Below are 26,641 nucleotides of genomic sequence, written 5' to 3'. Positions count from 1 at the left end.
GTGTCACCCTGCAGCCCCACACCTCCCTCGGGGCCATGCTCCGTGCCTATTTATCAGCCAGGGTGCACCACAAACACAGAAGCCTAATGATGCACTAATGCACTGCAGACATAGCCGTAGCATTTTCACGTTTCCCAAATTTACCACTTGTCAAATGGGGAGAAGAGCCATCAGTGCTACATTGTGATGGTCTGAGATTTAGGGGTGGGGGCTTTTTTTTTGATCCTCCTTTTAAGATCCTTTATGGGAAAGAACTATTGACTCCAAAATACTATTACTTAGCAATCAATACAAATTATGTAATGCATTTTGTTCAGACTCTCTAACTCTGACATTTCACTTGCAAATAATGTAGCTTTTCTCCCTTGTTAGCAATAATTTTCTGCTTTATTCTTTGTGTTCTCCAGATCCCTTCTGACAGCAGATATCAAACAGGAAAACTCCAAATCAACCAAAAGGAGATACTTTCTATTCATTTTCTTTTTAGCACAGACTCATGATTCTCTTGGGTTCCTGATACTAGGAGACCTAATATATTTTCTGTTTCTTACAAGCTTAAACTTACTTTTCTTTGTACCACATTTGGTCATGCAGTTGACCCACTGCACCCAGATTTGCCCTGAAAAGCTACGATGTGGTCACTATGCAAGACAGTTCTAAAACTATTAGTAATCAGCTGCTTAGGTTATAACCATTGTACCACTACCTATCTTGAATGCTCGTCATTTTGGGACCAAATAAAATATTTAACATATTCTATATAAAGGCAGATAGGAGAAATTATTTGGGTTGTTTTGACTGAGTTTTCCCATTTTATTCTAGTTATTAATAGTTTCTCTCCTCTCATCCTGTCATCCATGAGCACAGTCTTTATATTTGTCCTTCTCATCACACTTCTCTCTTTGCCACAGTTCTGAGGTGCTTGGGGATACCTGCAAGACTCGTTACCAACTATTCTTCTGCCCATGATAACAATGCCAACTTACAGTTGGACTTCTTTCTGGATGATGAAGGGCAAGTGGACACCAAAATTACAAAAGACTCTGTCTGGTGAGTTCTCCTGGCAAATGCCTTTAATGTGTCAACTGTATAGGTAGTAAAAAACATGACAGCAATGTCTGTGGTTTATTTATTTCTCTGTGCATTAAAGAACACTGCTAGCTTACGTAAAATGGAATGAATGGATTGTTAGTAGGCGGACTTATACGAAGCGCTTGTCACGTAAAGAGACAAACCCTAGGGGATCCCACTACTAATGTTACCATACAGTGCACATTTAAGCACACTGGAGAAGAGCTGGAATGGGTTTGTGCTCCTTAGGGCCAGGCTGTTTCTAAAAATAGAAAGGAGTAGGATGGGCACTTTCATCAGTTTGGAGCCAGGCTCAAAGGGATACCTCAATATCTATGGAAAAACACCTTTCTTGTTCTGCTTCTGCCCAGTTCCCAAACTTGTAGGCTGGTTTTACATTGTGTTCGTGCAGTCACTGTCGCAAGTAGGTACTTTCTGAAATAAATCCAGTTCAGCTGAAAAAGAAACGAGCCAAGGTATCAAACAACTTACTGAAATGCTATGGCCAGATTTATAAAAAGAAAACTCCCTAGGAACAAGAAATGGAGTCTATGTATTCTTTTGGATAAGACAGTCCTCTGACTTGCTCCTCGAATTCTTACTGTCTCCTGTCTGACAGGAGAAGCGTAGCAGATATTGATTATATGCCCTGTTCAGTAAAAATTATGTGTGGGTTATTGGGCCTCAAGCCTCTCCTCCTCAGAGTGAAGCAGTGAATGTGACCTCTATATTCCTACATTCAGGAGATACTTGTCCTATTCAGTGTTAATACACCTGATTTGTGTCAATATCTTCAACTCATCAGCATAGCTGCTCATCAGCATGTTTCATTAATAACTTAATCTCTGGAAGTCTTTATATTAAAACTGTAATAAACCCATTCTGTGGTGGAGGAAATGACTGTACCTGTTGCTGTAACCTCTTTTATGTGATTTCTATAATCTGTTACCAAGAGGGAATCTAAGGAAAACAATTAGGTTCATTTACATCTGAAGCTTGTATCACAGCATCACAGAATAGTTGAGACTAGAAGGGACCCCTGGAAGTTATCCAACTCCCCTGCTCAAAGCAGGGTCAGCTAGAGCAGGTTGCTCAGGACTGTGTCTAGTTGGGTTTTCAATATCTCCAACGATGGACACTCCACAACCTCTCTGGGAAATTTCTGCCAGTGCTCAATCATTCTCACAGTAAAAAAAGTGTTTCCTGATGTTCAGACAGAATTTCCTGTATTTCAGTTTATGGCCCATTGCTTCTTGTCCTGTCATTGGGGGCCACTGAGAAGAGTCTGGCTCTGTCTTCTTCCCCCCGTCTCCCTAACCAGGCATTTATACACTTGGGTAAGATCCTATTGAGCCTTCCTATCTGCAGGCTGAAGAGTCTCAGCTTTCTTAGCCTCTCCTCATGTACAGCCTCTGGTGTATTAGCCATTCCTTCCAGTTTTCTATACAGGCAAACTTGCTGAGGGTGTAGTAGGTCTCATCATCCAGGTCATTAATGAAGGTGTTAAACAGTATTGGACCTAGTATCGACCCCTGGGGTGCACAACTAGTGACTAGGCTCTAGCTGGAGTTCACACCACTGATCACAACCCTGTGATCCAGGCAGTTCAGCCAGTTTTCAATACACCTTACTGTCGTCCACTTATCTAGTCTATACTTCAATGGTTTGTCTCTGAGGATGTTCTGGGAGATGGTCCTAAAGTCAAAAGAGAAACCAACCCCCATGCACTGGTCTCCCCTTGTCCACTCAGTCATTCATTTCATCAGAGAAGGCTATTAGGTTGGTCAGGCACAGCTGGCCTCTTGTAAATCCATGCTGACTACTGCCAATCACCTTGTCCTTAATATGTTTGGAAATGTTTTCCAGAAGAATTTGCTCTATAACCTTCCCGGGGATCAAGGTGAGGCTGCCAAGTCTGTAGTTCCCCTGGTACTCCTTCTTTCTTGAAGAAGAACAGGCTACAGGCTTGGGGAAGAGTGGCTGGAAAAAGGCCCAGCGGAAAAGGACCTGGGGGTGCTGGTCGACAGCCAGACGAATATGAGCCAGCAGCGTGCCCAGGTGGCCAAGAAGGCCAACGGCATCCTGGCCTGCATCAGAAATAGTGTGGCCAGCAGGAGCAGGCCTCGAGTCCTGTGTTCAGTTTTGGGCCCCTCGCTACAGGAAAGACACTGATGTGCTGGAGCGTGTCCAGAGAAGGGCAACGAAGCCGGTGAGGGGTCTAGAGAACAAGTCTTATGAGGAGCGGCTGAGGGAGCTGGGGCTGTTTAGCCTGGAGAAAAGGAGGCTCAGGGGAGACCTTATCACTCTGTACAACTACCTGAAAGGAGGTTGTAGTGAGATGGGTGTAGGTCTCTTCTCCCAAGTTACAAGCGATAGGACAAGAGGAAATGGCCTCAAGTTGTACCAGGGGATCTTTAGATTGGATATTTGGAAAAATTTCTTCACTGAAAGGGTTGTCAAGCATTGGAACAGGCTGCCCAGGGAAGTGGTTAAGTCACCATCCCTGGAGGTATTTAAAAGACGTCTAGATGTGGTGCTTAGGGACATAGTTTAGTGGTGGACTTGGCAGTGCTACATTAACAGTTGGACTTGATGATCTTATAGGTCTTTTCCAACCTAAACAATTCTATGATTCTAAGGAAGGAGTGATATTTGCTTTCTTCCAGTCCTCAGAAACCTCCTCCAATCACCACGACCTTTCAACGATAGATATGAGTGGTCTTACAATGACATTGGCCAGCTCCCTCAGAACTTTTGGGTTCATCCCATCAGATCTATTGGACTTTTGTGTGTCCAGTTTGTTTAAATATTCTCTGACTTGTCCCTCTTCTACAGATGGTAAATTTCCATTACTCCAAACTTCCACACTGGTCTCAGGGGCTGTGATTCCTGAGGGCAAATCTTAGCAGTAAAAACCAAGGCAAAGACGACATTGAATACTCTGGCCTTTTCTTAGTCCTTTGCCACCAGGTCCCCTGCCCCATTCAGCAGCAGATCCACATTTTCCATAGTCTTCCTTTTGATACTGATGTGCTTGCCTTTCCTACTGCTCTTCACATCCCTTGACATACTCCGTTTGATCTGGGGTTTGACTTTCCTAAACCTGTCCCTGCATGCTCAGACAGTGTCTCCATATTCCTCCTGGTCACCTGTCCCTGCTTCCACCTCTTGTGTACTTTATTGTTATGTTTGAATTCAGTTGGGACCACCTTGTTCACCATGTGGGCCTTGTGCCACTTTTGGTTGGTTTCCTGCACACAGGCAGGGACCATTCTTAAGCTTGGAGGGGGACCAACCAGCTCTCCTGGACCATCTGCTATCTAGAACTGCCTCCCATGGGATTCTTCCAAGCAGGACCTTAAACAGGCCAAAGCCTCCTCTCCTGAAGTCCAGGGTTTTGGTCCTGCTATTTGCCGTGTTCCCTCCTGTTAGGATCCTTGGTGTTCCCAGCTTGCTAAGCTGCATATGGTCTGTGTGACAGCAGGACCTCAGTACATCTCATGGGGCTGGTCCTTCTATGGCTCACAGAGCTGTAAAGGAACAGTCACTCTTCTGACACCTCGTCTGCCTATAAATGATGTGAAACAAGACCCAACGACTGGCTGCCTCACTGCTCAGTCCATATACAGCCAGTAACGGATCATTGCTATGCTTCAGACTTTTCTCTTCTTCTCCCCTTCTCCTAACCTGATCTATGAAACACCTCTCCCCCACTTTTGACATTTCCTTTTATTTCCCTACCTCTCCTTTTCCCAGCTGTTTCCCAAGACTTCTTAATTCAGTCCTGGTTTTTTCCATTCTTTTGGGACAGGGCCAGATCATCCAAAATCATCCTTGCTCCACTGAAATCTATAAGCAACTTCACACTAGTATTTCATCCATCCTACGTTTGGTTTTTTTGGCTTGATTACTTTTTGAACTGCCTTGTTCATCCTTTTATCCTCCTGCTGCATTTATTAGTACATGGTGCACAGAACCCTTTGGGCATGACTTAATATATTACACACCTCTTTTCATTTCTCCTCTGTGTCCTCTCTCTTCATTACTCTGTAACACTCCATGGTAGCCCACATGCCGACTTTAAATGACTTGTGTCTTAACCTTGATTTTATTTTTAATGTCTCTTTTATTTCTTTTCTTTTCTTTTTTTTTTTTTTTAAGAGGACAAGCTCAAGGTATTTGTATAATGATTTTTTTAAATGTATTTCTCACTTTTATTTATAATCTCCTGAAAACTGGAAGCAAAGCTCTTTTTCTTTATTAATATATCATTTCTATTGCCTTGTACTGCTGGAGCTGATCTGTCTTCGGGTTTTAAATACTCTCAGACTTCAGGGATACTTGGAGCCAGGATTTTTAGTCCAATCAATCTCTGAGTGTGGGGCTCCCTCTGAATGTTATCTGACATTTATTTATTTTTATTAAAGATCATCTTCTCCCTCAGGATAGGAAACAACGACAACAACAAAACAGATATACAAAATTACACAGACTTTGCAAAAAGTTATTTTTATAAAGCTGGCCGGATTTGGGCCCATCAGTACTGCCTCTGTCCCCTTACTTTGTTCTCCTTGTCTTTCTTAATGATGATATAAAGACACTTACAGAATATTTATTTTGGATAGGAATCAAGACTCACTCCTACTGTGAGGTACAAGCAGACCCACATCAGTACCTCAGCAGAAACTTGCTCAAAGTCACCCAGCCCCATGGGGGTTCATCCATGGCCAGGCTGTGGAGAGACCCCTTCTGAGACCTCTGCTTTCCCATTCACTTCCAGCTCACTTTTCGCCAGTTTCTCAATAATGTTACCAGTGCCTCTCTCAACCCCAGTGCCTGAGCTTATTAGTTAATGAAAGGGCAGCAGCTGTTTCTAGCATGTGCCTGTCTCATAAGCAATATGAAGTACCCTTCTTAAATTGTCTTCCAGGCATAAAACCCACCTGATCATCTTTTATTAATTTCCCCATCGCTTAGTTTAGTCTATTCGTAATTATCTCTGTAAATATTTAATGGTCACTACATTGATCTGTATAGCCATTCTTGCTTTCTTTAATGTCTCAGGCTTGCTGTAGAATACAAGAACTATAGAATCAGTTTAACAAATTATGGCTGCAGAGCCAGTTCCTCGGCTGTGCTCACTTCTACCAAAGAGAAGTTTCTGCTACGTTTCGGAGAGGCAAATGTTCCCCTCACCCTCCTTTCCTTAATGCTCATGTGCTTTACAAGCAACGTCTTTCTGACCATTCACTTTCAATATCCTTAAATGTCTTTGTTATTTGCATGGCAGCAGACATTAAGAAATTGGCATCCTGTTGCGCTCAACATTACACCAATAGAAACCAGTAAGAAAGGTCCTGTCCCATAGGATGAGTATAGAAAAAAATATAGAAAAAAACTGCATTACCTAATTACAGAATTGAAGCAGAGCTGCCATTTTCCACACTGTTATCCCCCCCTTGGTTTTATCATCCTTCCCTCCTGCCTGCTCTTAAGGTTCTTCGTTTGCAGAACACAAAGCTAATGACACATCTGAGTTTGATTCAAAGTGAACTAGTGAAGGCTTCAGGGCAGGGATTGTCTCTGCCACATGTTGGCATAACAGTTTTCAAAAACCCACCTACCACAAAGTGCGTCCTCATTCTCTGGTAGCCCTCAGCAAAGCTCTGTGAGCATGATTCAGCATTGACTACTCTCAGCAGCATCAAAAATTCTCTGAGTGTGCGTCATTTTCCTTGAATAATTCCTTTTCTGTAGTGCTGCTTCATTAACTCTCCTAACTGACAAGTTTTACCCTGATCCAAGCTTTCATTTCCACTTTGAAATGTCTTGTTAGACAAGCCTCAGATCCTTCTGACTCTGCTCCATGGCTGGTTTTCACCTATTATTAATGAAATGGTCAGAGTTTAACAAACCCCATTTTGGTTGCTAGTATCATTGCGTGTACTATGGGCTGTATCAGCAGCTACACAGATGTAATTTCATTCATATCTGCTGTAGGATATCTACAATTTGCAAGCAAAATTGCCCCTTTCTCTATTCCTTCCTTCTTTTATTTTTTGCAGTAATGAAATTCAAACACTTTGCTGGCTTTACTGCAAGACCCTCTTCCTAGATTCTTTTTTTCTTGCTTGTGCTCTCTCCCTTGAGCACCGATAGCATTGCAGAAGTTACAAGATCTGTCTGTCTTTTCTGCTCATCTTTGAAGCATTCTGGGTGGACTGTGTTGGTGTTGTAGTGGTTTTTTTTCTTTTCCTGAGAATCCAGCCAAGTGAGGGCATTTCAACCCTCAGTGCCTAGATGAACGGCTCTCAGAAATTCACCTTTCAGCATACTGTCCTGGGCCCTAAAGGCAAGACTTGGCACACAGTGGTTGTAGATGGGTTTTATGAAAGCTGTATATTCTGGGAGATCTGATGTCCCTCATTGGCATGACACACTGGGAAGACCTTATAAGGAATCCACAATGAGGATAGTCTTATAAAGCCTATGCAGGGTCTTTTTCTCAACCAACATGGAAACCAGCTAAATATGTTTGTTTTGAGCCATGAAAACAAAGCTACACACTGTATGTTATGGAGTTGATCCTGAAATCTCTTCAGAAGAAATGCCAAAGCTTCAGTCTTAATAGTTATAAAGCAGACCATGCTTCAATGGCTTGAAGAAGATTCAAAGCTTGCTTTAGCAAGCAGACTGAAGTGGAGGTATCTGGCTGGAAAGGGATTGTAGTTTGTGTAGCATTTCATATACCCCAACAACCTCCAAGCACTGAAAAGTTTTCTGAGATATTTGCATTCAGAACACACTAGAAAAATCAAAAAAGCTTCTTCAACTTGCAGTCAAGAAACTACAATGAAGGATTGTGGCCCTCAGGTTTTAACAGATAGGTAACAAACTTCTAGACCTAAAAATCTGTTCTCTAAAAAGAGCCAACTTTTTCACCGTTACATTGGCAGATGTTGTTATTGAAGCAATGGCAGGACATAAATACACAAGTTTATTTTGGTTTGTATGTTTCTTTCCAAGAATTTAATATTCTGGTCTCATCTCTTTTCTAAGGAACTATCATTGCTGGAATGAAGCTTGGATGACCAGACCTGATCTTCCTGTTGGTTTTGGAGGATGGCAGGTTGTTGATGGGACACCCCAAGAAACCAGTGATGGTAATATTGCTTGAAGTCCTCCTTAGCTCTCTTTCCAACGCTTGGGTTCTTTGTGGCAAACAATGAGCTGATGATAGCTGAGCCACTGGCACCATATGGCCAGTGACAATTTCTTGCACCAGATAACCACACTCACCTGTGCTCAGGGCCTTCTTCTGATTTGTTTTGAGCTCCAAAATAAATCTGTCCTTATTATAACACTTGCTCATGATGCATGTGCACAAAATCCTGCATGAGAAGGGCCCTGCTTGCTACAGAATAGATGTAGTCCTGTTGCCGAAAGATGGCTTCTAAAATTTTAGAGAACCTATACAGGAAATTGATCAAATTAATTCTCTTTCATTTTATGTCTGCAGCCCTTACTAAACTTCCTAAGCAGGCAGTAGGCAGGGGAGAAAAAGTGAAAAGCCACTGCTGTTTCTTCCCAGTCCTTAATTTTCCAGTTCTTAAAAGACATTCTTAGCAAATGTGCTTCGAGATCTTTTTCAGTCTGTGGTCTAACTGAGCCCTCCCAAAATTATCTGCTTTAACCAAAGCCAGCTGTAACTCCATTTCAAGCACTTGAGACTTACAGTGGACTTTACAGTGTCATTAACGTACCAAACCATTAGGTTGTTTCAGACTTGAGTCTGTGTTGTCTAGAGGGCTGGTAACAGAAATTAAACTTTTCACTTCTTGGTCAGGAGTTCCTGTAAACTATTGAAAGAGTTCACAAAACCCCCAAGAATTCTTTTTCTTTGAGAAAATAGAACATTTTGACATGTTTTTTATTTAATTTAGTCTCTCACTTTATCTCTCTTCTCCCCATAGGTATGTACAGGTGTGGCCCAGCCTCAGTTCAAGCTATTAAACATGGTCACGTTTGCTTCCAATTTGATGCTCCTTTTGTCTATGCTGAGGTACATACCTGAAAATTTTTAGTGCATTGAGCGATATCAGTGGGACCATAGGCGAGACAGAAGATAGGGCCCCACTGCAATATATGGATTGAGAAGTTACTTCACGTATACTCCATATCAAAGAAAAAATCTCATAATTATATTTTGACATGCAGGCCAGTAGGTGTGATACAGCTCTAACGAATGACAGAGATTTCTCTAATCTCTGCTCACCAATGTAATAAGCAGAAAAAGCTACTCTGGCTCCGATGAAACTTCAGGCTGTGGTCATTCATCCTTCCCAGATTCCAGCTATGCTGGCAAATAAGTCACTAGCTCTAGCTGCTCATCTTCATCCCTTGTTAGCTATTCCCTCCTTGTCAGGCTTGCCAGCAAAGCTGCTTATGTTCTGGCTCCCTTGCTTATTTCAGTCAAAATGGATGCAGTGATTTTAAAGAAGTCTTTGCTCACCACATTCCTTTTGGCTGCAGTGGGTCAAGGAGAGCTCACATGGGTGGTTTGACTGGCAGATCTGAGAGGGAAATATCTCCATGAGGAGCAAGAGGGCCTGGTCTGGAGTTTTAACCTCTTGCACCACCAGAGCTGGTGTGCCCAGAATTGCAGCAGCTGCAGAGCAAGTCTCTCTCTAATTGAATTGTATACAGCTTAGGACAGAAAAGATATTTTATCTATGAAGCATTCACCTCTCTATGGTCTAAAGCTTTTTGGTGCAAGGAATGTGTAATCATGCTCCCCAAGTCCGACCAGTATCTCTGTAGCCTACCCAAGTTTACACCGTCTGTCGTTCTGGAGCTGCAAATAGTAAAATGCATCTGGTCATTATTGTAGCATATGACTAATTTTAAACATGGGACTTCATTGCGAGTAATTAGTGGGACTGCAAGTCAACATGTCATCAGTTTGAGGGGAAATAGGCTGGCTTCCCTTCCTCTCTGTGCTTCCACGTATCTCAATCCTTTTTCATCTAATTTTATAGGTGAATAGTGATATTGTTTACTCAAGAAGGCAGAAAAATGGAACCCAAGTGATAGAAAAAATTGACACAACCCATGTTGGGCAGTTGATTGTGACCAAGGAAGTTGGAGGTGATGGAATGATGGAGATTACTGAGGAGTACAAGTTCCCAGAAGGTAACCTGAAATGGGGTGGGATCATACTGATGTAGATTTACCTGAGTCAGATCTTGGATGGCAGATTTACGAACCTCTGGCACTGAGGGAGCTTCACAAAAAGCTGCCAAGGTGCCCTCTGGAACTCTTTATTTGTAACTCCATCCCAGAAACACTGCAGATGCCTTGATGAGAGCACAAACTTTGCTAATTGGAAATGCTTTGGACTGAGTAAGCTGTAGTGAAAACAAAGGGTAGTCATGGAGGAACCCAAAGCATTCAAAACAATTCAAGGCTTTCCGTACAGCTGTTTAGACATTTCTTACTCAGGCCAGATGTTCGCACAGAGTAAATCAGTGTAGCTCCATTAATATCAATTAAGCTACATCAATTTATCTGGTATGGCTTGAATCTTTAACACCAGCTCACTTGGAAGCTGTGAAGTTCTCCTAATATTAACTTTACCACAGGAAGGTTCACTGTCCTGATCCGTTCATTTCAGCTACCACAAACTATGGAAGAGGCACCCTTGTGATCGGTGAGTGGGCTAATGCAGTACCCCTGTTTCTTTTCTAAATTTGATTTTCATTCATTTCTAGGCTCAGCGGAGGAGAGACTGGCTCTTGAGACTGCTGTGATGTATGGCGTTAAAAAGCAAACTACCCAAGATACCACCTATCAGCCACAAACGGATGTTGACATGGACTTCCAAGTGCAAAAGGCAGTCCTTGGCAGTGACTTTAAAGTCACTATAACTTTCAGGAACAAAAGTCGCAACTACTACACTGCTACTACCTACCTTTCAGGCAACATAGTCTTTTACACAGGAGTCCCAAAAAATGAATTCAAGAAACACTCTTTCAGTGCAAAACTGGAACCCTCTTCATGTAAGACTTGCATAGTTGTTTTCAAACCTGCTAGCTTTTTTTCTGTGTCATTAACTGTCACCAATGTCTCTACCCATGGGTAGAGGCAATTCTAGTAGCTAGGGGTAGGATACTGTATTGGGTATCAGGAGGCTCCACTCCCAAGTCTGGCCTTGCTACCAGTGTCATTTAGAGCTGAGACTGTTTTCTTCAGGCTGTTGCTCCCTGCATAATGCTCTCTTTCACCGAGCTGCATGTCTGAGAACTGTTAATTTTTCTTATTTAGTACAAAAGAAAGCAAAGGAGTACACGTATTAAGCAGCAAGGTATTGTTTTCCATACCTTTAGTCTTCTAGCAGTATCTCAGCAAGTGGAAGAAAAGTTCTGGTTCCTCAGGGTGTCATTTACAGGGACAAAAAGGTGAATATCTTGTCTTACCTGGTAGAAGCTGACAAGCTCTGAGAGGGTTCAAGTGCACATCTGGCTTTGGAGGACTGGGAAGATTTTATGTTTACAGTGATCTAAAAAGCTGATATGTAACTAGAATGTGCTACTATAGAGCAGGAGCATTTGTCAGCTGGGCAGGTACCCCAAAGGTGAGTTATCTTTAGAGATGCAGCATTTGTTTTTCCTAGTGCCCTCTGGACTGCGGTGGGGAGATCCTGCCTCCTTCTTCTCATGAGAAAAGCAGTTCCTGGCAGCCTAGCTCACGTGGCTGAGGGCAGGATTTTGCATTGCTCAAAGTAGGGAAGAGGGACGTTCTTCTTTTTTATTTTGGACATAACTAATCTGTTTCCTGTCAGCCACGGCAGCCCCATTCAGAAAACATTCAGCAAGTGTTGAGGACCTGCTGTACTCCAAAGTGGTGTGGAGCAGGCTGGTTGTAGATCCCTGGCTCCTCCAGCGACAAGTGACTGCCAATCACTTGTTCTCCTGACAGGTCTGTGCTCTTGGGTCAGTGCCTCCAGCTCAGCAAAAGTGATGAGAACGTGTTCTTATGGAGGCTAAGTCAGAGGATCCTCCACTTGAGTTCCCTAGTGAGAGAGTCAGGAGCAATGATTTTGCCTTCTTGATGCTACTACTGGGCAAAAGCAATCTCTGCTGAGCACAGCAGGAGTGGCAGGACTTTGGGAGGCCAAAGGATGGGCCTCCTGATCTGGATCTGGTGCTGGATCACAGCAACCCTGGCTGACCTCTGAGGTTTCTCCTCTGTCTTGTCTATCTCATCCCAGCTCAAGAGACACTGCGAGCCCTCTCTCCTCAAAGAGGACGGGTTTTGTCGCAGTGAGAAGCATCCATGGAACCACAGTTCCTGCCATGCCATGAAAAAAAATCCTCTGCTTTCTTCCTCACTTTGAGCATCATCTAAAACTGCACATTTTTATTTGGAGCTGATTAATCTCCATAAAATAAGAGTCCACTTACAGGGATCTACAGGTGAAGGTTAATAAAAAGTCTACCTCTGGTCTATAACAAAGCTCTGACAGCTGCTTGCTGGTTCTTTCTAATTCCCCAACTCTTTTGCTGGATGTCTGGAAATGGGCTTTGGGTTGTTCTAACACAGTCTATCAAAACACAGTGTGGGGGTTTACAGTGGCTTGCATCAGTTACTAAATATTTGATCTGAAATACTGCAAAACTTTTGGAGACTTGGCTAGGCACAGTAAAAAAATCAATTTCAACTGCTCGCTCTAAATTCTGTGATGCTTCTTTGATGGGGGGAAACTCAGTGATCTTGTAGGACATGTGCAAATACCTGTTACACTTTCTGGCTGTGATTTGTGCTTGGATCCAGGACTTATATCTGCTCTTGCATCAAAGGTCTGTCTAAGGTATTATAACCTAAAACACAGCTTCTGCAGTACTTTGAGGCTCACCTGGCTTTGTGCAAAAAATGAAATGAATAGATGTTTAAGCATCAGTGAGCCTCATAATTCATTTCTTCTAAGTTAAGTAAATGGTTTGTAAAAAGCTTCTTGAAACCATGCTGGAAACTCTGAATTGACTGATGGTGAGTGAACACAGAGCAGAGAGAGGCACCTGAGAGAACAGAACACGGATTTTTTTGCATGTGTAGCGAAAGTATGTCCCCATCACTGCTTCTGGCCAAGGAAACAGGTTTTAAGGTGTTACCACCTTTCAGGGTGTAAATTAGCTTATATCTGAGCTACAGTCATCGACTTGTGGAGCACTTTGTCCCGTAACAGGACAAAAAACCCGCACAAGTTATGCCATCTCTCAAGGCGATACATAAAACTTGAGCATGAATTCTTCCACCTTTGCCTTGGAAAGGAGTACATGTGCAATCAGGAACAATGTCTGAGCAGATGGGCAGTGTGAAGGGAGGCAGCATGATCATTTGCAACTGCATGAGAATACTCCATCAGGGGTGTGATGGGAGGATACCTTCCGAGGCACTCAGGCAGAATCCGTAGGCTTCATTCATGGCAAGAAGTGTACATATACGTCTGGAAGTAACAAAAAATTACAATACAATAAAAATGTGTCAAAGGCATTCTTCCAGCCCGTGCTGCTGAAAGAATGAAGCAAACCAAGTTTTCAAACAGGAAGCGAATGCATGGTTTTCAGAATAATGATTAAAGGAATTGTGTGGGTTGAAAACATCTTTGAGGATTTGAATAGCTTAAACCTTCCAGTGCCTTCAAAGGTGCCTTGCATCTACTCAGTTATATTTAGTTTTCTCTATTTTTTTGAAAGGCTGTAAGGCAGCTCAGTGTTGTGTCTCCCTTGGCTTTCCCAGGTGCAGTAAGTGGTACTGGCAATTTACCAGCACAGCCAGTGCTAAGGGAATGGAAGTCTATTATTCTTTTTTTTTCCTGTGGTGATCAAATTTAAACAGAAAAGTTCATCTTTCCTTCCACTGTAAAGTAAAATTCTCTTCGATTGTAACTAATTTATTTATTTATTTACTTACTTTACACAGATGAGAAATACCTTGCCTGATTTATAATTTACAGCTTGGGGCATTATGGGAAATTCTTTTACAACAGATACAGAGTGAAAGGGAGGGAGAGAGGGAGGGAGGGGGAGGACATCAAGTAAATTTAAGGCTGGCCTGGTAAATCCGGGTCAGGTGGTCACCAAGGGAGTAGCTTTAAAACCAAATCAAGAAACTGGTTTTGAAGTGAGCGGATCAAAAGAGTGAAAAGGGGTGAATGTCATTCACCCGATTGAGTTCAATTATCTCAGTGTGTACAGTGTATGTCACAAATACAATACAAATAATGGATAACAGTAATAATCATAGTTAACAGATGGGAGATCTTGATATGTTTACTGGGGTTATAATGAATGTTTATAGATGCAAGAGCTCCAGGTCTATATATTCTGCCTGGTCACTTAGTTAGCAAGTCTGCTTCTCTGCATCACATTCTCACACCATTGTTGGCCTGGGAATTGCAGTTCGATATGGTTAAAATTAATGATTCCCTGCATCTGAACCATCTAGCCTAGGGGGAGTTGTTCCTTCCAATAATTATTGTCAGGGAGCACGTGAAAGCTCTCTGGAGGGCATGCTGGTGACAGGAGGACCTTCTTGCTAAATTTTGCAGGCAAGTCCAGTGTAGGACAAAGGCAGATATCCAGACATGTCCTGGAGAGCAGGTGGTCTCCCAGCTAGCCTGCACGAGTTCACACCCACCAGTGGCTGCTCCGGTGGCATCCCTCTGCCAGGAAGAGAAGCAGAGAAAACGCAGGAATAAAGTGAAAGAGCAAACATTTACAGGGGGGACACTCAAAAGCTGGTTTGGACCTTTGTGCCCAGCAGCTATTTCTTGCCAGTCTTGGTTCTCAGTTAAATTGTGGTAGTGCCTAGAAACCTTCGACAGTGACCTGGGCCCATGCTGACGGGCACTGGGCAGAGGCTGTGCACAAACCCAGCCCTTGCCCCAGGGAACTCACAGCCTAAATGGAAAGAAGGCAAGATAAGAGGGGGAATGGTGAGGTAAAGAAATGAAGATAGTTTGGGCAAAAAAATCAAAGCCATTCTTTGGTCGTGGGCCACCTTTTTTCCAGGGCATTTGTGTAACTGGCACTAGCCATGATGGGAGGAGTAATTAGCCATTAGATTGCTTCAGATGCCTTTTTTCTTTCCTGTTTCTCCCTTCAGCTAACACTTTTGATGTTCTGATCAAATCGAGCGAGTACCTGAGTGACCTGCTGGACCAAGCCTCCTTTCATTTCTTTGTGACAGCACGGATCACTGAAACAGGGAAGATTCTGGCCATGCAGAAGGCAACAGTCCTGGAAATTCCCACGCTGCGGATCAAGGTAGCTCAAGGCTGCGGTGGAGGGGAGCGACCACCACGCTGCATGCGGGCTGTTCTCTACAAAGCTGTACATTCACTTCTGGGACAGAGGGATGAATGTGTGTGTGCATATTAGACTTTCAATCTAACATGGACCTTATAAAGCAGCAGCTGGCTGGGGGGTGTGAGGGTGTATAGGTATGTTATACGTTGTACTGAGTATCCCTACAGTGAAGTCTGAGGCTGACGGCATCACTGGTAGTGGAAAGCTGGAGTGATCTCAGTGGAGGAAGGAGGGGAAAGATCTGAGAAAGCTGGAGAAACTCAAAGGGTAGGAGAGATTAGTCACTCAAGTCACTCAGGTCTTTAACTACTTCAAAAGTCCATTATATTTAAAACAACACAGCACAGAGGCCTCTTGCTGACGAATGAAGGACGCTGCTATTGAGGTGAATTTGCTTGGAAAGTTCCTGCAGGTGTTGTGGAAAGTTTCTTCAAACTCAGACAGGCAGCATCAATTTGGGACAATGCTTTCAGGATTTCAGTGCTTTGCTGTTGCTCTGCGAGTGTACTGTCAGCAGAGTTCCCTGAAAGCTCAAGCATTTCTGCAGAGTGTGGCATGGTACCTATGACAATGTAGAAGTGTAATGTTTGTGATAGGACAAGGACCCTACATTGTATGGCGGCAAAGGTAGGGCTGAGATTTAGAGTTCTCAATTCATAACTGGGCATCCAAATAAATGGCCTTATTTTCAAAAGTGCTGAGCCTTCATCTGCTTTGAGTAATGTCATTTGGATCTGCTTTTTTCCTAATACTAAAAAAACCCAACAGAACACCTGTTCAGGAAGCTTTACATAAACATGAACGCAGCTCCCTAAAATTCAGGACCTTGAAAGGAATCTAAGTTTATAGACCTTTTTCCCCCTGTATGTTTATTTGAACCAATGTTCAGGTTTCCATATAATAATTTATGTAGTAACCACAGCCTTCTGCAGAAATAGCTTTTTAAAGAACATAGATCAAAACTACAGTGAAGTTTGCAAAAAAATCTACTGCAGAAATGTAGTGATGATCTGATCAGATTATTGGTATTTTCAAACAAAAGTTTTTTGGTTTACTGAGCATTCTAGAGAGGAGGTAAACAAGGCAGATAAACTCTACTTCAAATACCTGTCTTCAATAACCAGATTTTAAAAGTAGAGAGTTCTTTCAATTCAATACTTAAAGAGAACATCTTATACAGCATCCCCAATTTCAGCTTCAAAATAGTTTATCCTTCTTGCTGTTATGAAGAAAGCATGTTTAGTATATAGGATAGGTTGTTGTCCAATAACCGTGTTTTCTGATGAAACTGAGTTTGTCTCTGCTTCTTTGTGATGTGTAAAAATATGCTGAAATTTTAGTAGCTGGATTTTTTTAAGAGAGTGTGTGTGCGTGCATGTGTATATACCTATATATTTATATAGGAAACTTTGCTTTATTGCTTTTTAAAGAAATCTGAGGAAGCTTATCTCCTTAGTTTTCTTGTCAGATTTCTCCATTGAATGTGACTGGCCGACTGGAGTTCTTAATGTGAGAGTAAGAGAGAAGAATGAAAAAGCTTATTTCCCCTTATGTCTTTGGATACACCTTTGATCTTTCTCTGTTGGTCTAAGAAGATTGTCGGAGTTAACAGCTGAGGAGATTACACCATATTCTAATTTAGCTTGAGACCAGGTTACAAAAATGAGCTCAGCAAATACGTATCATGGTCTCAGTTGCATGTGTGGGAGTTCAGGGTGATTTTGAATCCTCCCATGTAACAGTGATTTTAAATGGGCAATTGAAATAAGGAGGACATAAGACCTCCAACTGGGCTAGGACTTCTGAAAATGCCACTGATGTCTTTTTGCAAATTCAGGTGGTCAAATGCTGTTGAGAGCTTAGCTGCGAGTATCTCATCCTTTACTCTAGTCAATATATCGGTATTTGGTGCAGAGCGATCCCTTAGACCGGAGTGTTTCCAGCTTTTTGCAACTGTCATACTCCTTAAAAATTCACAGTAGGGCTGCAGACCCCAGCAGAGCACTTTAAATTTATTGACAAAATACTTGTTTTTCTTAGTTACCTTTCTCAAGGCCCTTTAAAGTAGTTCATGGACCAGCTGGGATCTGCCAGCCGTAAGTTGAAAACCCTTGCCTGAGCCTTTTATATTCTGTGAGAAATGTCGTGTTCCTAGGGGAAAAAAAACCCAAATCCCCATGCATGTAGTCTGTTTAAAACCACCTTCATTTGGAGGTGTTTTCCAGGCAGCTGTACTACCGGCACTGATCTGAAGGGACAGACAGATCCCTTCAGCTGTGTACTGTAACACCCGTGGAAGTCAAGGCAATCTCTGTTCATTAGTCTCGCAGTTTAATATTTTCCAGTGCAAAACGTATTGCTTTTTTGCTGTGTAAGGGTATTGCAGGACAACTGGCTCTCAGGTCTACATAGAGCACGTGCGCAGGGTTGGAAACCCTTCAGAGCACGACAGGCGATTGCAAGGCAGGGGGAAGATAGGCACGACGCTTTTGGGGGGGTGAAGAAATGTGACCCAGTGTTTCTAATTTAGGGTAATAAGATCTGCCCTTCTCTTTCTGGAGTTTACGTCCTGAGCAGGCCATGTACTTCAGTGCTGGTGGGGAGCCTGGGGAGGAGGGAGAGAGGCCCCCTCAGCTGGACTCACCTGCAGTTGGACACTCAGCTCCAGGACTGTGCATGCAGATTTCTCGTTTTTCTATGCAAATGAAAGCCTGCCTCTTGACCTGCCGTGTGGCTTGAGGGAAAATTGCAATGGGTAGAAAAATCCGCAGTGGTACCTATGGGCCCATCCAACAATTTTCTACTGACTGGGCTTTCTCTGCCTCATGCTGTTTTGCTGTGTGCTCCGTTCCCCCTCCTCTCCTGCCTTGCAAGTACTGTGCATTTTACCCTACAGATTTCAGCTTGGGGCATTTTATTATTATCAGCTTGTGGAGCGTTGTCCTTTCCTTGTCTTGCAGACCCAAGGTGAGACGGTAGCTGGTAAAGAAATGTCTGTGACTGTGGAATTCACCAACCCTCTGAAACAAACCCTGGAGAACGTCACGCTCCGCCTCGAGGGACCCGGCGTGCTGAAAACGATGAAAAAGGAGTTCAGGTAGGGAAGAAAGCACAACTAGCTGGGAGTTCATCCCCTGCTTGCTTAGAGGAGGAAGCTCACAAGAGACACTTAACTAATGCTGCACTGAGTAATTCAATTCAGACACTCTCTCCTTACTTTAAAATTCAATGCACAGGGGGCCTATAGGTCTCAATAGTCAGAAGAAGTCAGGCTGTCCAGAGAGACTGTGAGAGCATTTCTTCTGTTCAGTACCAGTGTTGGAGGAAGAGGTAGTGGTTGTGGGTAGTTGCTAATGCAGCCTGAGTTTACTTTTTCACTGTATTACATTATTTTTAGCGCTTGACAATAGCACCTACGAGCTGCTATCACAGAAAGACAGACAGATTTATCCCACACATCAAGTGTTTACTGCCACTTGCTCAGTATGTGCAAATCAAGTCCTGTGCTGTTTTTCAAAAAGGGCTTTTCTCCACTCGTTGATCATGATTATACAAGACGTTCAGGTACCTCAGATGATCTTTGCAAGCTTATGTCAAGACACGAAATGTGTGTCGGATGCAGCAGAGCCCGCTGGGATGGCTGCAGCGTGTGTGCGAGCACACAGCTCCCCCCCAGTAACACCACTGCGCAGGTCTGCTCTGGCACAGAGGCGTCTTCCCAGCACAGGGTGCTCCCAAGCCTGACGAAAAGGAAAGCCACCTTCATTACACTCAGAGTTGCACCTCACGCTGACACAGCGGTACCCATACGCTAAGCGCGTTTTTTCCTAAACCCTCTTTCCATTTGAGTTCAGTGTTATAAGCTCAGCATTAGCCAGTTCCACAATATATAACTGACATCCTTGGAAAATTTTTCAGCCATTGCTTAGTCTTGGGCAGCCAAAGCAATGTTATCTATCATTACCTGAGCTTATGGTCCCCAGGTGTGTGCAAAAGGAGTTTGAAAAATTGCCTGTGCTTCAGCAGCTGCATAAAATGTCAGCATTTTCTGCAGCCAGTAGGGGAGGTCTGAGCCTGATTGCACCTGGGCCAGTGATAAAAAGATCAAAACCAGTCTCCAGAGTGGAGCTGGATAGAAAAATGACTGTGAAAGGGCATCATACTGTGCTTGCTTTGTGCACGTGGTATGTCACAAACTCTGCTGAACATGACTCAGCACGGTCCACATGAGTTACACAAGTTGGAGCGACAGCCCTCGTTGCTACCCAGCCGTGCCAGCCTCCCCTGTTGTTCTGCATCCTTCTCAATCCAAAAGCTGCCATGGGCTGCTCTCACCTTCAAGGACGCAGAAGTTGTCAGGTGCATCAAAGGCACAGGAGTTAGGGAGAAAAATGACTCATGGAACAGACATCATTTTCCTTCAAGTCACCATGTTTTCCCCTTTTCAGTAGTGCCTTTGGCATCATTTAAAATGGAAATGGATCAGCTTAGTCATTTTAAGGTTTAACTTCTCTGAGATGAATGAAGGCTGCAGGTTATACACGCAGAGGACAGAGCAGGGGGCAGTTGTAGTTTATTTAAATAATAATCACATTTGCCTCCGTGCATTCAGGGTGATAAATGGCTCTGGTGTCGTGATGGCTCAGCATATTTACACAGAACCATTCATCACTGAATTCTCTCCCAGGAAAAACAGATTAGGGTGGCTTTACTCCATTTGCAAAGAGAATTAAACCTTTTCCAGGCCTTCCCCACCCTTCCACTGCTTCCCTGTCCATCAGGAACTGTCACACATGGGATGTGGCTTTTGCAGTTCTTTGTGAGGATGAGACTTTTGACCTCTCTGTATTTTAAGGTAGCTTTTCTGTATCACTTGGGTGACCCCACAAAACAGGTATGTGTGATCCAGCTGATACAACATTATTCTGGGAATGAAGTGGCTTGGGGGCTTCAGCCTTGACCATTCATAAAGGAGAGGGGGCGGGCTGGGCTTTGGCTATTAGCCTCAGACAGATAAGAAGCATGATTTATGGAAAAACCTTTAGCAGCAGCAATTCCTACATGGGGCATAGTCATTGCATGACAGATGAGAATTAACCAGGCAGTGATGGATAGTGTCAAAAGAATTTTAGCCAAGCACGCATTCACACTAGCAGGTATGTCACTTCGGGTGTTTCTACATGTCAAAGCTCAGCTAGTATTAGTATTTGCAGAGAGAAGCAAGTTGGTTTAGAAGCAGGACAGTAGAGAAACAGGAAAAGGGGGGTTCAGATTCCCAGCACAGCTGTTGTCTTCCTGCACACACACATATATATAAATGTATATATATATCTGCAGAGATGATAACACTATAAATCAGAGGTGGTAGTGCTACCCTCTCTCACTGGAACACTGTGAAGATGTGGTCTGGAAACCTTCAATCCTTAGAGACTCTGTCCCCCAAGTACTCAAGAAAGTAGACCGAACCTTGCTGCACAGCAGACTTGTATAATATCTTCTTCACTTTCTATACAGCTAATCCCTTGCAGATCATTGCCATAAACTCTAAATTTAAAAAGGTATTTGACCTTGTGCAGCAATTAAAGTCATTGCTTTATCTTGCTACCATTTTAGTGGGCATTTGGTGGAGCAGGCAGGCCAGCTGAAGGGAACAGAATAACTCTCATTAAGAACACAGATAAAAAGAGGGGAAATGCTTGCTGGAAGCAGTCTGCACGTGCTCACACCAAAAATATAATCTTCTGCTTTTTCTTTTCTAAAACTATGTACATGCCCCAGGATACCTGTAACTGTATATGCAAGATGGAATGCAGTGCCATGTAGAGAGATACCTAAGCTAACCTCTAAGAAGCTAGAACACCTCCCATTTTAGCAGGGGCAGACTTGCACTGAAACAAATATTCAGGTGGGAGGATCCCAGGCTAGCTCATTTAGAGCTAATTAAGGTTTCTTGTCTTGTGGCAACTTGTGCTAAGCCTGGGCAGTCATTTCTGTCCTGACCCCGGCAACCGACATGGCATTTGAGAGCCAAATCCTACCAGATGAGAATTTGAAAGAGTGACTAAAGTTTAGGCTTACTTTATTCTGACTTTGTTCAGTTGTTTGCAGAACACCATAGTCATGTGAGATGAGAACACTGGCTAAATTCATAATCGTCTTTCTTAATGCTGAGGAAAAGAACATTCATTTTTACAAATAGCTCCCCACTATGCTACCTTCTCCATTGGTTCCTTTGGAGCAGCTGTATCCTGACATGCCTCAAACATAATCAATCAATCAATCAATCAGTCTATCAGTCAATATCAGCCTTCAAAATCTGCACACAGAATGTAGTGAAAGTACTAAGAAAACACAGAAACCCAATACTTGAGGCTCTCTGTGCATCTTAATTGTAGCAAAAATTGAAAATCAAGAGCAGCACAGAATACAGTTTCTTTATAGTATGAGTTATCAAGAGTCATACATAATGTAAAAGAGTAACTGCTAACAGCAGGACTCCCAAGAACACTTTGACTTGTTTGTCTGGACGTGAAGAGGTCATCTAAAGTGGCCAGTGAGGAGATCTGCTGGTGTTACAACCATGGCAGGGTGGTTCAGGGTAGGAGCTGGTGGAGGGCCTCAGTATCTCATCAGCGCTGCGTCGGGTATGCATGAGAATGCCCTAGATGCTTCATGACAAGGGCTTATTTAACCATTTAAGGAATCATTGACAGGCTATAGGCTATAATAAATGGGTAAAATGGAATTATAAAGTAAAAAAAATATGTTAGCTATAAAGAAGATCATTCTGAAAGTGATTGTGAGAGGAAGTGACAGGAGGCAGAAGAAAATGGATTCATTTTGGAAATTTAAAATTAGCCTGGAGGAAAGGCTAGAAAAGGCTTTGACAGAGTCAGTTCTGAGAGGAATAGAAGATGGAGGGAATAATTTATAGGACGCTTATGAGAATGAGTGAAACATAAAAAATTTGAGACGCATTATACTGTCCACCTTCAGTTTCTCCAGTTGTGGGTCAGGTTGAGAGCACTGGCTGACTGATCACAATATTGTTATCTTTCCTTTTTCCCTACAGGCAAATCCCAGTGAACTCTACCTTGATCTGGGAAGTAAAATGCACCCCAAAACGACCAGGGTTACGAAAGTTGATTGCAAGCCTGAATTGTGATGCTTTGAGGCATGTCTATGGTGAGCTGAACGTCCAGATTCAGAAACCATGAGCCAAGGTGCTGCCTTCATCTCTTATTTAGCTATATTTCAAAATATCACATTGCAGGGAGCAGGGGGGGGGGGGGGAGGTAGAAATCTGCTTATTGTTATTTTGGTTATCCTTGTGCTGAAAAAAATTTGATAAAGAAAACTAATTGGTAAGACTGGGGAGAGCATGAAAAAGTACCTGGATAGTGAATGACTTAAAATTAGATACATGTAATTAAAAGCAATTCTAGGCCATATTATTCCTGTAGTTCACTTGTATTTATGGTCTTTTGCATTAGTGCTGCAAGGGAATCTGAAAAGCTCCATTCACCAAAGTAGTCTGAACTTTAGTTTTAATTAAGGCCTGATATTTCACTGAAAAGGAAAAAAAAAAAAAAAGAACCCAGTGTTATAAATTCTTAGACTGAATTACACAACCCTACGGTAGATCATTCAGGCTGCAATAAAAACAGGTGTTTCTAGCTAAAGGGACTGCTTTATCCTACAATGTTATAATTTTCCAGTTCCTGGAGAGCTTGCTTTGCTAGAAGCATCTCTAAGGATGTGTTATTTCCAGAATATTCCCAGGTCCTTGTTTCCTCTTGCTGCTTCCCTATGCTTTTTCCCCTACTCTTTCATGTGTGCAGGCACCCACACATACTCACTCCTGTATTTCATGCCCTCATCCCACCCCATATGCCATAGATATGCTGTTCCTCTCCTTTGTTTGATGAAAATCCAGAGTTTTTCATGCCCCTGCTCAGAGTTTATTGCACCAAACTTGCATTTTCTGGTCACATCTCGTGTATGATGTGTTCTCTCTTCATCCTTTTCTGCCTTTTCTTCTCTCCTGAACCCACCCCGTAGCCCTATTTCCCATGCATGTGTGTGTCGGGGGGGTTTGCTGTCCCAGAGCAGTCCAGGCTCTGCCAGCTGGTAAATGGGGTGAAAGAGAGAGGAGTGGAGGGAGCAGCCTGATGGTCTCCTCCTGCCAGCCCCGCAAGCCTAGCAAATATCCTGTGCTGGAGCTGGGGGTGAGGTTAGATAAAACAATGCCTGAAAGTTCCCGGGAATCATGGCTGCTGCAGAATGAAGTCCTGTTATTTGAGCAACCCCGGGAATATACAGGGACACAAGCTTAGCTGGAAAAGGAATAAAAATGTATCCTGAGATTCCGAAACTCTGCAAGCTGGATATGCTTTCTGCCTTCCTCGCAGCGTATTCTTCTGTGAGGTGCAGTGGAGCCTCCCAGGGCATCGCTCCTCCCTTGAGGACCTTCTGGCTCAGAAGCTGCTCTGAATCTATGGGTTCCATTAGTCTTCCATGCAGGGTGCTGCTCTGTCCTAAGCCATGGACCCCATTGTGCTAGGGCAGCAGGTGTGTGAGTGTGTTCATTTCTCATCTCCCCTGAAATCCTTCTCGGGATCTTTTTCCACAAGGCAAAGATGCACGTGCCACAGGCTGTGGCAACGCCTCTCTGCTGGCCATAGTGTGTAAGAGCATGTCCCGTACTAACAGCACAGGTGAGCTAACTGAGCTTCCGAAGAAGTTAAAAGGAGCCTCGTGCTCATTAAACACTGGGGCTTCATTGTACCGTGTACGGCCATGTCATTCTGTAGTCTCATTAGTGAGAAAGCAAGGAAGATGACTTGCCTTCTGCTCCTCTTCTTGCCACGCATTGCCTCCTGCAAAACCTGTGACCAGCTATTAAAAATAAGCAAGGCCTGGGAGGGGAGAAATGCAGGCTGCTCTTTTGCTAAAGTATGTGGAACAAAGCAAAGATTCATACCGCCTCATATGGTCAATGAGTACCCCTGGACCCAGGAACACCAGACTTCTGGGGGCTTTCCCTTCAGGCATGGGCGCACACTCATTTTGTACAGCTTATGTGACCACATTAGAAGCTCTGCAATGTCAAAGTCTCCTATATAAGTCCTCTGGGGTACAAGGGACTGAACAGTGTATTGTAAATGCAAGGTGACAATCTCTGTTAAGTAATTAAGCAGTCCTACCAGAATCTACATCTTTTAATAAAATTATCCATTTTTTGCTCTTGCATATAAACCTGCTTTCCATTCCAGATTTTTTACAACTACAGTGTAATAAGAATTTAAAATAAAGCATATCTGAATGCACTTGTGTCTTGTGTTCTGTATTTTGATCAATCACTTCTTCTACATAGTGGCACTATAGACACCACTTGCTGCACCTTAATTGCAAAAGTTAAAAAATTCACTTCTGAGCCATGCTAATAAAGGTGCCTTTTTTTTTTTTTTTTGGTGCTGAGGAGAAAAGCCTATCTTTATTTAAATGAACAAAAAAAACCCCAAACCCAGGCTCACTTTAACTATTTGTCTTTGTTTTTCCTTCTGTTTCAACAAGTGACTACCTAATACATTGGAAAAGGTGATAATTTCCAGAGCACATCACAGTGCCAGCAAAGAGAATCCCCAGATTCCCCTGGAAATAGCTTTAACCTGTCAGAGCCCATTAAGTGGCCAGTATGCTTCTAATGAAACCTTACCTACATGCCACTTCTAAAGTGTGCTTCTCTCAGCTAAATATTTCAAGGCATTTTACTAAGTCGTTAAGCTGAATGATGTTCACCAGGAGACAGGAAGTATTTTTATTGATAGTTTATAGAGGGGTATATTGAAGCAAAGAGAAATGATGACTGGGAATAGAGGCCAGGGATGTCAACAGCTGTTGGCATCACCAGCCCGCTCGCTCTGTACAGAGTTGCTCACAAAAACCTAAGGACAAAACAAGGATGGCCTCTGGGATTTCAGCCACTCATCACCCTGCGGATGGGCTGTTGCATGAATCATGGGTAAAATCTGACTGAAGAAGCAGTGAGTGCTGTGATAGCACTATATGTATGCATAGGAAATAATCAATCAATAATAAGGTCAGATTGGCAACCCCAGATCGGGAGGATCTTTGAACCCGAGAAGAGTTGGAGTTCAAACTCTTCAGCTGAGGGTCTCTTTTGAGTGAGGTGAACTTGTGTCCTTAACCCAACCATCAGGTGTTGGAGATGGACTGGGGAGGAGAATGTCCAAAACCAAACCCCTGCCTCCACAGATGCCACACTCCAGCAGCTCAGAGAAGCCAAGTACAAACAAAAGTGTGTGCGCTCCTGAAAGCACACCTCATTTGTTACCAACTTGTTACATACAAGCTACAGAACAGGTTGCTTCAATTCACATTAATTTGTCACATTCATAATCTTGTTACGATCAGAGCAAAAAAAGCCTTACAGACAGACCTAGGAACAATATTAGTCTTTTTAAAAATAGTCTGATCAAAGAATTATTATTAGCTGAGATAATTAGGATGGAATTATATTCTTCTATTTTTATTACAATGATAGTAACACTTATAGTCCAAATTATGTCAGGTAAAACTGATACACACAAACTTTCTAGCGTACTCCCCTTTCTCTGCTGTTGTATGCACCACTACACTGCCCCTCTGATGTCTTCAGTCGGGGGGGGGCACGTGTAACAGCAAGCCATCAGTGTCCCAGGTCCTCCACCAAGTAGAGTCTGACATTAGCAGGGGGAGTTTCTCTTCCTCTTTGCTGGGATAAGCACAACTGAAAATTTCTTCCTTCACACTCTATGATCCACCAGAAGTCATTTTTACATGCTTACTAATACACTCCACATCTTGTTCTTTCTTCATTGGTTCACAGCTTCACAGTAGATCCAAATTTGCTATATGTGATGCATTTTACAAGTGTTGGGTACTTGTTGTTTGTTCTCCTTTGTTACATCTAAAATTTGTCTTACCTAGCTGCTAATGTCGCACCCTTTGATGACCACTAATTAACCACTGGTGAGTAACTTGTAGCCTGAGGCCTCCAACATCATCCTACACCTGTATCGCCAGGGCCCCTGTTATCATCTCATGCTAATGAACCTTTATGCTGCATTTTATTTGGGGGTCATAGATAGTTCATTCTACAGAGAATAACTACCTGCTATTACTATCTACGAGTTACA

At 43.0% G+C, this 26,641-nt stretch overlaps 1 protein-coding gene across 5 annotated transcripts in view; it reads left to right on the top strand.

Moving 5' to 3' along the window:
- The window catches only part of F13A1 (coagulation factor XIII A chain), a 64,717-nt gene extending 39,948 nt beyond the window's left edge, over nucleotides 1–24,769 (top strand). For all 5 annotated transcript variants that reach the window (XM_030041928.2, XM_030041923.2, XM_030041930.2 and 2 more), the window contains 8 exons: nucleotides 912–1,050; nucleotides 8,131–8,234; nucleotides 9,045–9,133; nucleotides 10,110–10,263; nucleotides 10,842–11,129; nucleotides 15,238–15,398; nucleotides 18,401–18,537; nucleotides 22,513–24,769. In XM_030041928.2, coding sequence (XP_029897788.1) covers nucleotides 912–1,050; nucleotides 8,131–8,234; nucleotides 9,045–9,133; nucleotides 10,110–10,263; nucleotides 10,842–11,129; nucleotides 15,238–15,398; nucleotides 18,401–18,537; nucleotides 22,513–22,657 — 1,217 coding nt within the window. In that variant the 3' untranslated portion in view covers nucleotides 22,658–24,769. The remainder of the gene's footprint in view (nucleotides 1–911; nucleotides 1,051–8,130; nucleotides 8,235–9,044; nucleotides 9,134–10,109; nucleotides 10,264–10,841; nucleotides 11,130–15,237; nucleotides 15,399–18,400; nucleotides 18,538–22,512) is intronic.
- Nucleotides 24,770–26,641: the final 1,872 nt, after the last annotated feature.

The sequence above is a fragment of the Aquila chrysaetos genome, chromosome 18 (assembly GCF_900496995.4).
Source record: "Aquila chrysaetos chrysaetos chromosome 18, bAquChr1.4, whole genome shotgun sequence".
In the NCBI taxonomy this organism is placed as follows: Eukaryota; Metazoa; Chordata; class Aves; order Accipitriformes; family Accipitridae; genus Aquila; species Aquila chrysaetos.
The sequence above is the reverse complement of the archived record's forward strand: the minus strand, read 5'-3'. Positions and strand labels throughout refer to the sequence as shown.